The sequence below is a fragment of the Ambystoma mexicanum genome, chromosome 2p (assembly GCF_040938575.1).
Source record: "Ambystoma mexicanum isolate Mex_15411 chromosome 2p, UKY_AmexF1_1, whole genome shotgun sequence".
Classification (NCBI taxonomy): Eukaryota; Metazoa; Chordata; class Amphibia; order Caudata; family Ambystomatidae; genus Ambystoma; species Ambystoma mexicanum.
This window is the reverse complement of record NC_090923.1, coordinates 666,998,697-667,014,430: the sequence shown is the minus strand read 5'-3', so window position 1 is coordinate 667,014,430 and position 15,734 is coordinate 666,998,697. Positions and strand designations below refer to the sequence as shown.

The 15,734-nt window shown below is 45.7% G+C and overlaps 1 protein-coding gene across 2 annotated transcripts in view; it reads left to right on the top strand.

Annotated features, from left to right (window-relative positions):
* Positions 1-15,734, top strand: part of PLEKHG2 (pleckstrin homology and RhoGEF domain containing G2) — a 718,440-nt gene that overhangs the window by 597,550 nt on the left and 105,156 nt on the right. For both annotated transcript variants that reach the window (XM_069644246.1, XM_069644245.1), the window contains one exon: positions 7,027-7,065. In XM_069644246.1, coding sequence (XP_069500347.1) covers positions 7,027-7,065 — 39 coding nt within the window. The remainder of the gene's footprint in view (positions 1-7,026; positions 7,066-15,734) is intronic.

Here is a 15,734-nt window from a genome sequence, read left to right as displayed (position 1 = left end):
CTTTGTTTAGAAAAGTGAGAATGCCGGAATCTCCCCCACTGTACAACATGATAAACATGGAAATGAAGGTCCGAGGCTGCAAGGCGTTAACAACATGGGCCGCCAAGCAGAGATCCCATTTGGTGAACATTGCATGCTCCGAAGAGGTTCTGATACAGAACCCAACAAAAGTGAAACGGAAAATGGACCAGGAAGGCTGGATCGAAACTCAAGTGTCAGCTGAGAAAAACAAGCTACTGGCCCATTTACCTTTTCAGGCCAAAAAACTGCACTTTGCTGCCCAAATCCTTAAAAGGTTCCCGGATAAGGCTCTGAGACTCACCTTTCTAAGGGCTCGCCTAAACTTACTCTTGACAAATGAAATTCGGGCTGTCGGAGGCCTATCTCCAACAAATCATTGCCGTCTATGCAAAGACATATCTGAAACTGAATCGGTGAAACACCTCCTGATGAGATGTCCATCGACCATCAAATGGAGAAGAGCGTATCTTGGACCCCTAATTGAGTCAAGCATCCTTTATGAAGAAGTATGGTGGAGTCGCCTTTTGAGAGGCACAAAAACATCCTGGCCCCTAGCAACTGCGAAAATCTTAAGGGCTGCTCTTGACGAATGTACCAAACAGACTCTCGACAACTTCAGACTGGACTGGTTATCCAGGAACAGCGAAAGGTAAACCTTAAAATCATCAAAACAAAGTGGTTAAAGCCAGATCCAACTAGAACTTTAAAAAAAAAGGAACAAAGTAACAAGAAAACTGATACAAGCCACAAGAAACGAAACACAACATTAAAGAACTTTGCTAAATCATTGATTTGATAAAGACAAATGAAAAATAAAATAAAGGCATGTTTTGATAAATCATCAAACAGTTATCCGCCTTGCATTACTGGCCCCTCACACCATGCGTTGAAACATAGAGAGTTAAGGTGCATGTGTGTGTAGCATGCCATGCAATGATGCATAGTGATTCAGTTGCCCACCTCATCAGTGCATTTCAATCGATTACACCTAATGTTCTTGTGCCAGCTAAAGCGAGGCACACTCCATTGAGATGCAATAGGGAGATGCAAGGGTTGCAATGGCATGTGCCACCATCTCTTCCAAGTTAATTCTCATGGAATCCCTCATGAGGCAGTGTCATGCTGGGGTGAATGCATAATTGCAGAATCTGGATCCTAACAGGAGGAGTTGCTGCATGTGAGCATTGACTGCTCAAACCCTATCCAATGAGTGTGGTGTGATGGATCACAGGTATTCGTCCCTTCTCCCCAGGAGGGAGCCTCCCCCTTTGAGGCTAGGGAGGTAGGCCCACACCGCAAGACCCTCCCTAGGGGTCAAGTCAATTGTCACCTCACTGGGAGAAAGTCCCCCTTAGGGGACAAGATCTCCTGCTCATTTGAGGAGCTCCCGGGAACACCTAGCAGAGCTTCATATGTGGGACTGTCTGCTATAAGGAACAAGGTGTCATCTTTACATTTGGCTGAAGGCATTGCTACAAGAAACCTAGATGAAAAAGGAGATGACTCTTTAAAGATAGACGTGCATTTAACTGGGACCAGTCACAGGAGGAGAGCATTGTATGCCGGGGGAACTCCCCTGACATCACCCCTGCTGGAGGCGCAGCCGAGACAGGTTACGGAGCTTGTGACTTTCGAGGGTATGAGCAACGTCGGTGTGGAACGCGAAAGGCCCAGCGTATGCACCAGCGAAGAAATTGTTGTGAAGAGGAAGAGAGGAACCACGTACCCGGTTGGTGGCATGACCACATGTGCAGTTGGTGGGCAGGACGAACAACGATTTCAAATCCACCATTGCTGGAAGCGTGAACAGCTTCCCATCTCCAGCGCCTGTGTACGGCAGTAACCTGACTGGAAGCTGCAAACGGCACACTGGCAAGAGTGAGGACTGAGAAGCCAGATACCGAAGAGCGTCGCTGAGAGAGAGCTGAACCCTGTAACAATTCTCAGAATACAGCGAGGTACCGGGAGATGCGGGAGGCCACCAAAGCATCTTTATATGTATGAAGAAACACGCCCCAATCTCATGGACAAGAAATTAAACCTAAAGCTGTTTAATTGGAACGGTGAAAATCCGAGAAAACAAGTAACGAATAACCCGGTCGAGGAAGACAAATATTGTATGAAGAGAGAAACTTGTCCCAGTCTTGAGGACTAATTGTCAATAGAAAGATCAGTTAACAAGAAACATGAAAAACCTATAGAAGAGTGGTCTAACCATCCTGGCTGGGGAACAAATGTAGCCTGGAAACATGTCCCCTGGGAAGAAAAGAAGATCTTCTGTGCTGAAGACTGGAGAAAGCCCCACATAGTCACATAATGAGGGTCAGGTAGAGTTAGTTTAGACGACAGACAATTTTACTTTGGACTTCCAGACAACTGACGAGTTCCGTTAGATAAGCAGGGAATTCCCTCTAGCAATAGGGAAAGATGAGCATTATTTCTATAATCTCATTAAAGATAATTCAGGAGGTCCTCAGTGTGTCTGACTCCTTCCAGCCTGCCATAGTGGCAAGAGAATGGAATAACCTAGAATTAGTCAAGGTGGTGGTGCGATATCAGTCTGTTTGCAGTGGATGTTTGTTTTCATACAGAATGGGTGTGTGGTGAGGAAGAAGATGATATGATGATATGATAAGACAAACGTCCCTGTACACAAGTAGGTGTGGGGGGGGAGACAGACCAGGCCAAAACAATGATCTTACTAGGCCTTGTGTCATTCAGATTGTGCAAGTGCGAGACGCAAAGTTCAGGGGGGAGGGAGAGGGGAAGTGGCAGGGGGAGGGAAAGGGGATGTGCAATCAGGGCAGCAGTGCTCTAGGTAAGTGCATCACAGCTCTGGGTAAGTGCAAGGGGGCAGGGGACTGTGGGGTTCCAGATACATCCCCTGAGTGTGCAGTAAGCCTGGAGGCAGTGCAGAGGCTACTGGTCAAGGGGTGCCTGGTACCCGTGAGACTCTGGGGTGGGTAGGCAGTCAGTCAGCACAGCATACAGGTTGGTCAGTGGGGGGTGGGGGTGGTGGGCAGGAGGGAGAGAGGGGAGTTCATTGGTTACCTATTAAGGAAAGGATAATTTTCAAAACTCTTTCCATCACCCACAAATGCCTGTCTGACACAGCTCCACAATACTTATGCCAGAAGATTGAACGATCCTCGTCCACGAGACCAGTAAGGACAATCTATGTGCACCACCTAAAAACGCCCAAGACAAAAAGGACAAGAGGAGCAGGCTCCGGCTTTCCTTCAGTCGCTGCTAAAAACTGGAATTCCCTACCGCCTGAACTGAGACCAGAGACCTCCTATGGGCCTTTCAGTAAGGTGCTAAAAGCCTGGCTCTTTGTCTAAACAAGACTTCCTACTTCAAACTCAGTTCAGTGTAACCAGTTGCAACAGCGCCCTGATGCCCTTGGGCTTGGTGCTTTACAAATGTAAAAAATAAATGAATAAAATAAGAGGTTAGAGTCCTGACTAACACCACATACAGAGGGAGAGGTGGTGGAGAGAAAGGACCCAGGTTGGACCTGAGAGGGTCGATCCAGGATGAAGGTCAACCAAGCCAAGGCCTGATGGGGCCTAATATGTGATGGCCAGGTTCTCAGTGATGATTGATCAGGATAGCATGATTGACTGTATTGAAAGCAGAGGAAAGATAGAGGATGAGGACATAGCAGTGGCTACACCATAGTTACTTGTTAGGTGGCCCTCCAGATGTTTTTTGTACATCAACTACCCTTAGCCATCATAGTTATCATGAAGAATTTGGAGATTTGCAGTCCAAACGTCTGGAGGGCCACAAAGTCGGTAACCATGGGATATGTGGCAGGTCATGCATAAGACGCAGATACTCTGAAGACATTTTTACCATATCTTTATTAAAGAATAAGAATAAGGCCTATCTGTCCCTATTGCTATGTGGTGGTTCCGACCTACTGTACTAAGGTGCTCGTCCGGCAGCAATGAATGTCCTAAAGGTATAAGTCTGCTGTCCAAAAGTAATCCTAACTGACCCTGCCAGTAGTTGAATCAACTAAGGCCAAGAGAATGACTCCCTTCTCCTGATGGTTGGGCTTCTGACTTCCCTTCTTTTATAGTTCTTGTTAATATTCAATTTTTAAATAGTCTCTCGTTATCCTTTGTATCAGTTCCTGCAAATCCCTAATGGGGCTGATAATCTTTCTCTCCTCTTTAGTATCGGTTTTCCTTGCCCTTGTGTGAATCCTTCGCTCTGTTTTAGCGAGTTCTGAATATGCCTTCTACTCTGGGGCTTTGGCTTTCCAAATAATTATAGTTCACCTTTTCCTGGTATGGACTTTCTTGTACAATGTTTATCCTCGGGACCTCCCTTGTCTTTAGTTCAGTTATCTCTCTGAAATGTTCCATTCTTTGTTACTTGGATGATGGGTCATTTTACCCTCTTACCAACGTAGTGATACTCTAATTCTATTTATCTGACTCTTAGAGGATTCTATGCTTTATTACATTAATACAATTCGAGTTCATTAACTTGGTTTTCACGCTTTTGTCATTTGTACTGGGATAAGTTTCTCCAGTGGTCGAAGTGTATGAAAAGAAGTAGTGGGACTATGTTCCCTACTGGCCTGCACTGCTCCACACAAACCCCATCACTCCTCCCTCCACCCCCCCTCCCACACACAATACAAACCCCAAAACACGTGTGCCTTCTGTTTAGGGGAATGTTCAGTGCAAGTTTCAACTTCTCCTTACACTTTTATTTTAAAACTAAACTGTTCCGGAATGGCTTCTTTTTAAAATAGAAGTATAGGAACTGTAAAACCTAATTAAAAGAAGTAGAGGAGCACCGCTCCCAACTGCTCCCGCCCACTTCGACCACTGATTTTCTCTGATTCTAACACGAGTCCCTTTTGTGCTCTCAGTATTCACATACTCCCTGGTAACTTTAGTATTGCAGGGGAATGTTTCTGGCACCTGTAGATACAGGGGACCTTCTCCGTCCTTCTGTTAGCTGCTCAGTACGCATTATGCGCCATCCATTTCTTGCGGGGTTTCTCTCTCCTTTTCAGCTTCTCGATACCACTATTGGTAACCAGGCTGTTCGTTGCTTCCTACGTGGCATTGTGGCAGTTTCGTTGAATGGGCAACCTGCCCATCATGATTGCGTTGCGGTCACACCACAATCAAGATTTCCGCTCCAGGCATCTCGGCTTCTGGCTTCTGATAGACGCAAGGCTTGCAGCGCTTCCTTCTCCTGCGCGCAGCAGTTGTGAACTTCATGGGATTTGCAGTCTGCTTCAGTTCTGCCTCCTTCAGATGTTTTAGCCACAGCGGATCTCCCCTATCACCGTCTGCCTTCCTCGCTCTCTCTCGTTCTCTCTCCTCTTCGCTTGTCGTGTCCTCCATCGTTGAAGTTAGTTAGGAGATTTTGATTTAAAGGGACAAATTCTCTTTCTTTCTTGTAACCGCATACATTCACTTTCTCTTCATTCATTGTAATTATTTCGTGCATTAGATCGTCCCAAATATGCCATCATTTGGTGGGCATCAGGGAGTTCCTCGCAGGAACGGGAGTCCGTGTCTCCAAAAGGGGAGTCTCTGCCAGTGAGGTCCCACTTGCCTCGACCCCTCCGTGTTGCACATAAAAAAGAAAAATAGTGCCACACGGGGGAAGGGCTTCGGATGGATGGAACAGCGGGTGGAGTAGGTATATTCTCCCCCACTCTTCCAGCCGCCTGATTGACGCCATTCCGCGGGTGAAAATACTAGATACCATTTTATGGTTATTAAAGTCAACATATTGGCTCTTAAATGATTCCAGTTACAAACAACACCACGAGAAGAAGTCTGATTTTTATCAAGTTCTACCTTGAAAACCAGATATTCTAAGGAGCTGCACACATTTACTTAGTTGGTAGTTTTGAACAGTGCTAGAACACGTCCCCTAAAAATAGTGTCATAGTGCCAATAAACACAAAAACAGTAAAACAAGTGTTGTCATACAAAAGGGTAACTAGAGTCAAACCAATGGGAGGCCAAACTTTCCACACTGGGCACATCATATTGATTTTGGTGCTTGTGTAACTCTGCCTACATTCTAGACAAAGCCCTCTCTTTTGTAATATGTATTATTTTTGCACTTGCCTTATTTTTTTATCCCTGAAACCAGAAATGAAATGTAGCTGTGTGCAATGCCTTCCTGCACTTGAGAATGCCTTTTGCAACATAACATCGCTATCTGGTCACATTAGTTTGGGTTTTAATTCCGGTTCATTTTGACAAATTAAAAGTATGTTGTTTCATCTCAGAAAACACTCGTTACGACCTCGACAATTTGGTAAGAATTGCCGTAAGGCGGTAGTATTGCTATTCCTGCCGCTGTACTGTCACTTCTCTGCTGAGCTGAATTGTGACTTTCAAGGAAAAGTTGAGAGGTTGTCCCCAGCGTATTGTAGGAGAATTCTCCTCCATTTTATGGGCAAACCCCAGAGGAATTGCAGCAGGTGCAATTTCCACTTTAGTAAACCCTGCCCAAAAGCCTGCCCGCCCCTCCAATACCCATGAAGTCCTAGAGAGTCCAAAAATGGGTTTAACACCGCCATTACCTCACTTGTAATAAATCCAACGGTAATTCTGACAAACCGAGTGGCACAATGGTTATTGAGTTTTCCATTAATTTCTGTGGAATTCACCTCAAACTCGAAATGTGGACCTATGTCCTCTTTGGCCTAATTATGCCTTCCAATCCAGCATATGGCAACCTTCAACGCGTCCCGCTCCTTATCGGATTGACGTGCCAAAAACGGCCTTTTGGGCAGCAGGTCTTGAGTAGAGCGCTGGGTGGCGCTGTGAACAAAGGAATGACAAACCACATCATACTACTGACATTTTCGTTTTGTCCTGTAGCTGCTCTAAAACTGTGCTTGGCTTTCCACAAATGGCCTCGCATCTGAATTGCCTTTCTTTGTGGTGAGTGCTAATATGACGGACCCACACATTACCACATTAATGAAGATGTGTGCTTTTTATTCCCTAGAGCCAGCAAAGGAGATCCAGGCGGTGATCGGGCAGAGCTGTGAGTATTCTTTACTTTTGCAATATGATCTTTTTTAGTTCTCCCAGAGAAGTTTGCAGCACTGCTGATTTTTATCTGGCCTCGCCGCTTTATCATTATATACATGCAGGCCCAGCTGCAAACTAAAATTCAATACAACTTTATACCTGTAATAAAGTCTATATTGCCTTATTATAATGCTGGCAAGATAACTCTGCAGGTTAGGCGCTTTCTGATGAGATGTTTGAGTGATTTGCAGGTCGCAGTTTTTAAAATCCTCGCCAGGCCAACTGCGCTTTTCATCCTTCTGAGGCCATTAAATAAGTTCCAATTTCAGTTGCATATAATAATTGTATATTAAAATTAGGTTTGGGCGAACCGGCTCGGAAAAGATTTGAGCCTATTGAAATAATGGCTGGAAAGCTTTGCATAGATGCAGGTTTTCTATGGTTCAACGAGGCTCGAATGCAGCTCTTTGGCAATACTGAATTCTCTGTTTTACTGATGGCTAAAGAAATAATAATATAATAGGGACATAATATTGAATACAGCTGAAAAAGTGCATAGGATGTGTTTTTTGTGTTGTTGTTGCTTTCGTTTTAGAAATGCACAAACCTGCGGATTGCAAAGGGGGTGAGCTGCAGTGCAAATGGCCAGCCCCCTTGCATACATTAGTGTTGGGGAGCCACACCACTCCTGGCACTATTGTATAACGGGCTCCCAGCACCCTTGTAGTTGCAGCATATTTCACAACGACCCTTTGGGGGATAGACATGCAAGTGGAGCAGCATTTCCCAACCCCATGTTCCTGTGCACATGGGGAATGTGACTATTTTCTGCACATTTCAAAGAGCATTCTATTTGTGGCTCTGGGATGCACCTTGAAATGCACATAAATGCCCCCTGCATGGGGGTGAAAGAGGGCATCTGAAGGTCTGCATCTGCGATGCGCACATTCTGATGCCCTTTGAGAATAGGGCGCAAGGTTGTGTGAGCAAGTGCATCTCCTCACCCTGGCATTACTTAGTATTTGGAGTGGACTTCTGACGCTAATGTATGACAGGCTCTCAGCACCCACATGGATACTAAGGGCGCATTCCACACGAAATGGTAAAAGAAAATACATGGTCCTCTCAGTTTAAGGGATAGCAATGCAAGCGGGACAGCAAGCGGCAGTTCATGCCACTGTTGTTGCATTTATAAGACAATACCTTACAGTGCTGGAAATGTCTGTCATGCATCGTGCATACCCTAATAGGCACATGGGAATGTGACTATTTTATGCACATTTCAAAGAGCATTCCTTTTGTGTTTTCGGGATGCACTTTGGAATGCAAAGAAATGCCGGCTTATTTGCTCAAAGAGTTGAAAAAGGGCATCAGGCGCCCTCTGAGAGTAGGGCACACACCTTTTTTTTCGTCTCAAGCTCATCTCATCGCTTACACCAAAAAATGTTTAGAAACTCTTGTCTACTCGGTTTTAAAATCCATGTAGATTTGAATTTTTTTCAACCCAGTTTGAGCCATAGAACCCTATGGCTCGAATAGGGTCAAGCCAATTCGAGCCAAATTGAGCATTTTCTGAGTCTGCACGCTTTCACTCATGAGCCGTCTCCAGGGCTGGACTGCCCCACCGGGACACCGGGACATCCCCCGCTAGGCCTCTGGCCTGTAGGGCCTCTTTTTCAGCGGAAGGATACATGTGTTACACATCGCATGATTTTCCTTGGCTCCACCTGGGTGGTTTGCCTTGCATTGGCTGCCACCACTGACCGAGGCACCGTAATTTTTTTTTCTTCCCAGCAGATGGGCTGGGCCCGCGCCTGCGCAGGGCCCCCTGGGCTGGGCACCAGATTGTAACCGCACATGCCCTGCAGAGGCACCGTCATTTTTTTTCTTCACAGCAGCTGGGCTGGGCCCGCCCCTGTGCAGGACCTCCTGGGCTGGGCACTGGATTGGAATTGCACGTGCCCTGCTGCAGCCCAGGCTGCGCCCACAGTGCACACATTGGCAGCGCAGGCCAGGCAGGTCAGTAGGGCAGGCTGCAGGCAGCTGGCCCGGGCTGCATGAGGCCTTGGCAAGCCGCAAGATCAATGTCTATTGACTGTGTCAGGTAAGCAAGACGCTGAACGTCGCAATTGAAGGAACTTTATCTCGAGACTGTGTGATCATTTGCTCGAGTCGTTCCTCGAGTAAATAACTACCCTGGCCTGTTCCTCTATTAAGTTCCCGTAGTCACTATATTAATTAGCTCCCATCAGCAGGTGGGTGCACAAACGGGGGTCTCCGAGTGACAGCATGCCAGCCTTCATTGTCAGCCTGAATGGGCCTAACTGGCATTCTTAGGGATTTCATTACTAACTAGGGAAAGCATTTGTACTCCTGAACATGGGAAAACGTTGATGTTGGTACAGCAGCACTCATGTCGTGCTGTTTTATTGCGAGACACATTAGGTATGAAAAGGCTACAGTTTGTGGTGGTATGCTCATTCGACAGTCCCAGAATGCAGCATCACAAGAGAATGGATGAGTGGTCTCGAAGGAAGATATTCAACTCAATGGTTCCCTTCCTCGCAACTCAACCCCACTGCCCCTATGCCCTTCTCAATGCTGCGTGCATGTAGGATGCCATGCATGCTTGTGGATGCACACACAGCGGGGCCTGCCCACAAGCATATTCAGCGACAACAAATTACACTATTGTTTTTTTAACTCGAGTTCACGAACGCTTGTTTTGTAAATATAATGGTGATAAACTACAAGTTCCAGAATGCAAAGCATGGTTACAAGAAATGTGCGGAACTGCCTGATGTGGGACACTCTCCATTTATATAATCATAGTATTTATAAATGTCATTATACTTCTGTGAGTGCAAGGTACTGGCCCTATGGTCTTAATAGTTATTTATGTCAGATGTATTGTTTTTTTCTGAGAGGTGTAGGCTCTCGGGCAGCAGGAGGGTTTACAATCTGCACTGTGCGCTCTGAAAATCAAAGATGATTAGCAGAGGAAGCACCCAGACACAGGTTTTGTGCGCACATAGCGTATGTTGGTTGAGCGTTCCTTCAACCTAAGGGGGCTTCGATGCTACAGAATTGCCCACAGCCAGTGGTTTAACCAATCATTTTATGTTACCCCTAAGGGATTTGTAGAGCACCCGTCCTGACTGGTTTTCTGCCTAACGTGCCAGAGTGTGATGGTTGTGAGTGGGACTGTGTGAACATAAGCTGGTGGGAGAGGCGTGTGCTGGAACGTGTGCACACGATCTGTAAAGATGCTGGTTTATTTAAAAAAAGAGGTGGTTTTGTTCGCAATGTGTGCAGAGCCATACCACAAATACCAAGTGCTTACACCTGAGAGGAACCTATCAGCGGTTTATAATCTAGTGTTTCTGAAATTCCTAAAATGAAAGACTCAAGCTATGGGATTTACGGGCAAGGTTTGGGCATACCAGGAAACTCTTTGAGCTTGCTTTGTTGAAACCTTACCATCTAACTTTTCACTCAAAACAAACATTAGCAAAGTCAGCAGTCTTGGTTTGTGAATAAGTGTTAATCATTTGGCAGGCACTGCTGTTAGATGCCCAGGTACTTGCATCATTTTGCACCTGTTAACATCAATTAATACCACCACGGGTGTGCCTGGCAAGTGCCCTTGCTGACACAAAAGCCCAAACTGTTGGCATTGCCAATACTTGTTATATATGTCAGAGTTATGCGCCCATTTGATGCAAGTGCGATAAATATCAGCAGCTGCGCCTAAATCACCCTCTCGCCGAATGGGAGGTTCCAAATTGGTTTTCCCTCCACTGTGGCCACCCCAAAAGGGGCTCTGCCATGGACTCTTCCATCCCACACCCACCCCTTTCTGATCCCCCTACGCCCCCTCGCTCCGTCCTGGAAATGGAAGAGGGAACCCGCTTGGTACCTTGACTCCCAAATGCATGGTGGCCTACTTTCCATGTTTTCACATAAACAGGACCCACCGGTTGCAAGCTTGCAGAGTCCCATTTGTTCCATCTATTACTCCACCCGTACCACCCGGGGTGTTTAGCACGTGATGATAATAACTATAATACCCTTTTCTTCTGGCCATTACCACTCAGTACAAACATCAGTATGCAGCATTATTACTTAAATAGAACACTCCCCACCTCACTCATTCTGTATGCTCTTTCCAAGGTAGTTTGCAGATAATATAGCACTAAGGGTGAAACTCTAGAACATGCCCTATACTGCAAATCCAGCACTACAATCCCAGGCACAGGCACTTTGGGTAAGTGGTGAAGCCGGGATTTGATCTGAGTCTGCAATTTAGGCACTTAACCACATCTCTAACCATCTCCAGTGAATACTGATATGTTTTAAAGCAGTGTCATCCCAGGCCTAACATTATATATTTCTTTTTATAGATTACATTAAAACATACACAAATCACATAACCAACCTTCTAAAATATATATCATTATAAAAACATGGCAAGCAAAGGAAGTGGGATTGTTGCTTTATTTTCTCCATCATAAAACAAGAAGGGCAGCCAGCAGGCCAGACATCTGTCCATGGATTGCTGGTAAAGTCGGGGTTTGGGAATGGGAGCAGGTAGTCCGGTGTACTTGGTGATCTCAGAGGAGTTTCAATCATAATGCTCCTAATGTGGCCCGCCATTGTCTGTCTGGGGCATCACTGCAGCAAGGGCAGGGGCAGCCTGATGCTGTGAAGAACTGGCCAGGTGGCTCTATGTAGTGTAGGGTACTGTGCCATGAAACCGGGCGCCCATGCCCAGTGCCAAGCTGCCAGCGTGGGAAACCACTGTCAGTGTAAAGCAGCACCCATGTACATTTGTGAAAGCACTCCTTTTCCCTGTTTGATACTCATTTTGCCCCATCTTATATCCAAAAGCAAGGATCCAGGACAGTCCATTAACCACCCATATTCTTGAGGATGCAGATTGCCACCACTTAGCCTCCAAGAGTCCTTCTTTCTCATGAAAAGGAATCCCAGACAGGACACATTCCTGCCTATTCCTTTTAATGGAAGCTGACCTCTGTGCCGATATGCCGTCTCCACACCACGACTTCTGAGCAAGAGATACTCCAGGGGCATTAGCAACAGTGTAAAGAGAGTCTTTCCAGCAATCTTTTAAGCAAGCATTGGCAATGCCAACAGGTTGGCCTTTTGTGTAGGCATGGGAAAGGCCCTTGGCAGGTACTGCCGTAGTGGTATTAACAACCCTTTGTTGGTAGCAGGTGCAAAATGGGTCGAGCACGTGGGCATCTAATAGCAGCGCCTGGCAAAAGCTTCAAACCTATGCACAATGCTTGTTTTTAACAGGGCGCCAGTGAAGGACACACAGAGTGCTTATAAACCGAGTGGCTGAAGGCAGGCCTGGTAAGACATTTTTATTACACCAGTAGCGTGTTTACTGCTCCAATTAAGTAATTCCTCCCTAGCTGTACTCCAATCCAATAGTTTCGACTTATAGGTGGCGCAAGCGACCCAATAGTCCAAACTACAAATGGGAAAGCCCTCTTAAGCTAGTAGCGTAGATAAAACGCTGCACTCTTTTCACACATAACATACTGTTATCGCTCTTAAGTCCTATGTTCTTGAGTGTGTGCCATTTAGCCTTCCTGTATATTTCTAGTTTTCGACATTATAAAGTTGTGCCTACAATGACCAGAATGCATATGATGTGAGCCTAAGAGCCAAGACTGGCTGATTATTTCAAACCTCACAAGAAAAGTCTTTTAGTCATTGTTTAATACTGCAATCTATCTTGTTTTTTAATATTATTAGTAATTTATGTAGCGCTTCTCCTAGCATCTTTGCGCTCTCACCCATGTTGCACAAAATCATCCCTTTCCAAAGGTAAGCGCCTTGCTCCCAAGCGATCTTCCCAGTTAGGCAGGACGTGAATAAAAAGTGCAGTTGTGCAACAAAGGTGAACACGTTGTTTTTATGGCAACCAATCGCACACATTGCAGACTATTCTATTGATAAGTTTAAAAGCAAGTTTTATGCTGTAATGGGCCCTTCCGAGTGAGCTGTAAAGTGCCAGAGAAATGGACTGTTCCCACTCATCATTACACACGTGTACCTGACATGATAACAGTAACGCATTGCTTATATAGCGCTACACACCCATAGCTCTCGGAGCGCTGAAATACCAGAAGACATTATTATCCCACAGAGTGGTACTTAACTTATAGACCTTGGAAGGATGAAAGGCTGGGTTGATCCTGCCGGGATTCGAACCTGCCACAGCAGGATGCACACAGATATCAAGGGTGAGCGCTTAGCTCACTGTTCTATCTGACCAGCTTAAAGGGATGCCAAATAGGTGGCTTAAAATAACCAGGATGAGAGGGGGGAATTACCTACAGCCTGCAAAGGCCTGCTGGAAGAGGTGGAGTGGCCTATAGGGAACTCTGGAGATTGCCCACTAGGCCTCTCCACCCTGGGTCTCTTCTTTATGGTTATGTATTGGATTTCTACATTTTCTCAAAGGAAAAGGGTTGGACTTGCTGAAAATGTGTACTATGGGGCCACTTTGAAAATTATTTCCAGGGCCTCTTTTGGTTCCCAGTCCAGCCCTGGCCGTCTCCACGGAGGCTCGAACGGCTCATGCCTATTCAAACCTTTTTTCCAAAGATAAGAACCAGAAATCGAGTTCAGCAATGTAAGGCTCGCCCATCCCAAATTAAAATGTTCTATGTCAAGTGCTTTGGTGAAAGTGCTACATAAGTAACAGATTAATAGTGCCCCACTGTTAAAGAGCAACCAAAATAATGTAATCAATTTAAGATCTAAATCCTATTGTGGACTGTATGTATGAACTTCTGGTGTAAATGTATTGAGTCAGGCCTGACAACATTCCCAGCACCTCTAACCTGCATGCTGTGCCCTGATGGCAGTTCTGGACCATTTTTATACTCTGGACAAAGAACTAATTCTTGCCCAGGATGGGATCAGATCTTTTCTAGCCTGCAGCTACTTCAGGCAATAGCAAATGTTATGGCCCTGTCCTAGATTACACACTGTGGTGTTCTGCAGAGTTAATCCAGATCATGTGTATTGCTCAGTGTTTGTGTGTGGCCTGTAGCCCTGCCTGCGAGAAAGCCTTACACAGGATACCATCGTTAGGCATTTGACATCAAGTTTTACAAAAGGCTCCCATGAGGTTATGCGAAAGGCCTGATTTCCTTGCCTCATAATGGTTCATCCATTAAGGCCATGTGGTCTGCTATGCCGAAAACATGGCAGGTCAGTGGTTCCATTGGAAACGTTCAATAACCTGCATCCAAACACTTTTGTCTTCGTCCAATATGTTTTTGCTTCACTGGAAACGGAGACCTTGTGCTTCATTGACTCTGTTGAATCCCAAACGAACACCGTCATTGCTTCTGGGATTCTGAGTCTCTGTTTCTTGAGTATAAGTATTCTTCAGTGACGTGTGTGGAAGGCTTGAAACGTGATCTCTGCCAAACATGATTTCTGCAATGTAATACATTAGGCTATCCAGAAAAACATAGTCCTCAGATCACTTGTATGTCAGAACTCAACGGACGCGCATACAAGACTCGCTCCCATCACCACCTTCTGAGTAAGGGCCAGAATGTGGAATACCCCTGACAGCAGGATGGCAACCCCAAGCCAAAGAAGCCGGGACACTGCTTCAGCAACACCACTAACGCTGCAGAGGGAAAAGGGGACAGGGCTAAGAGTGGGTTATAGAAATGTTGGACCCTCTAACCTGGTACTAGGGCAAATAGAGCAGGAAGATTGTCCCAAGACGCCAGGTGGAAGCGAGAATTAATGAGAAGGAGAAAACAGGTGAACAGGAAGGCACGGCTATAAAAAAAAACATAGCCCCAGAAGTAGAGGACTGTCCAGGTGAACTCAAGAGGAGAGGTGGCGGGCCAAGAGACCAGGCGGAGGAGAGACCATGGAGAAGAGGGCGGAGGATGTTTGATAGGTGCGGGGAGGAACATGAAAGAGGGAGAGTAGAGTGAGTTTTAAAGATGACTTAGTGAGCAAGAGAAAATGAGGGAAAGAGAGTGGAAAAGAGGAGAGGACGGTATTTACAGGTGGAGGTTGGAGAATAGGTGGAAGGAGGAGGAGGAGGAGGAGGAGGAGGAGGAGGAGGAGGAGTAGTAGTAGTAGGGAGAGTGGGAGCCAGGAGGAGAGTGTGAAACATCACAGGGACAGATGGGTACAAAGAGAGAGAGAATGGGCAGATGAAATAAAGAGGAGTACAACGTCCATTCATCGACAGGTATTTTTTGGACAGGTTTTTAATGAAACTTTTTAACCGAAAAAGGCTATTGAAAAGTATGGGGGGAGGGGCATATAAGGGGTAGAGGGGTCGGGAATAGTACAAAAATGATAGGGATGGTGTTTGTTTGGGGGGGATTCGGAGGGAACCCCCACAAATAAAAATAACAGTTTTTCATTGGGTTTTTTCAGTGAAATATGTTCAGGAAAAAACCCGTAGAAGAAAATAGTTGTCGATAAAATGACATAGAACCTAAAGAGGGCGAGCGTGAGAGAGAGATTGTGACGAGGGACATCCTAACTTGCATTTGGTTTGCGTAGAATTGAGTCAGTGCCATTAGTATTTGCCGGAGGTAGTCTAGTTTAGTATTAGATAGTAGGGATTACCTGGCATTAGTAACAACTCTAAATCTGGAC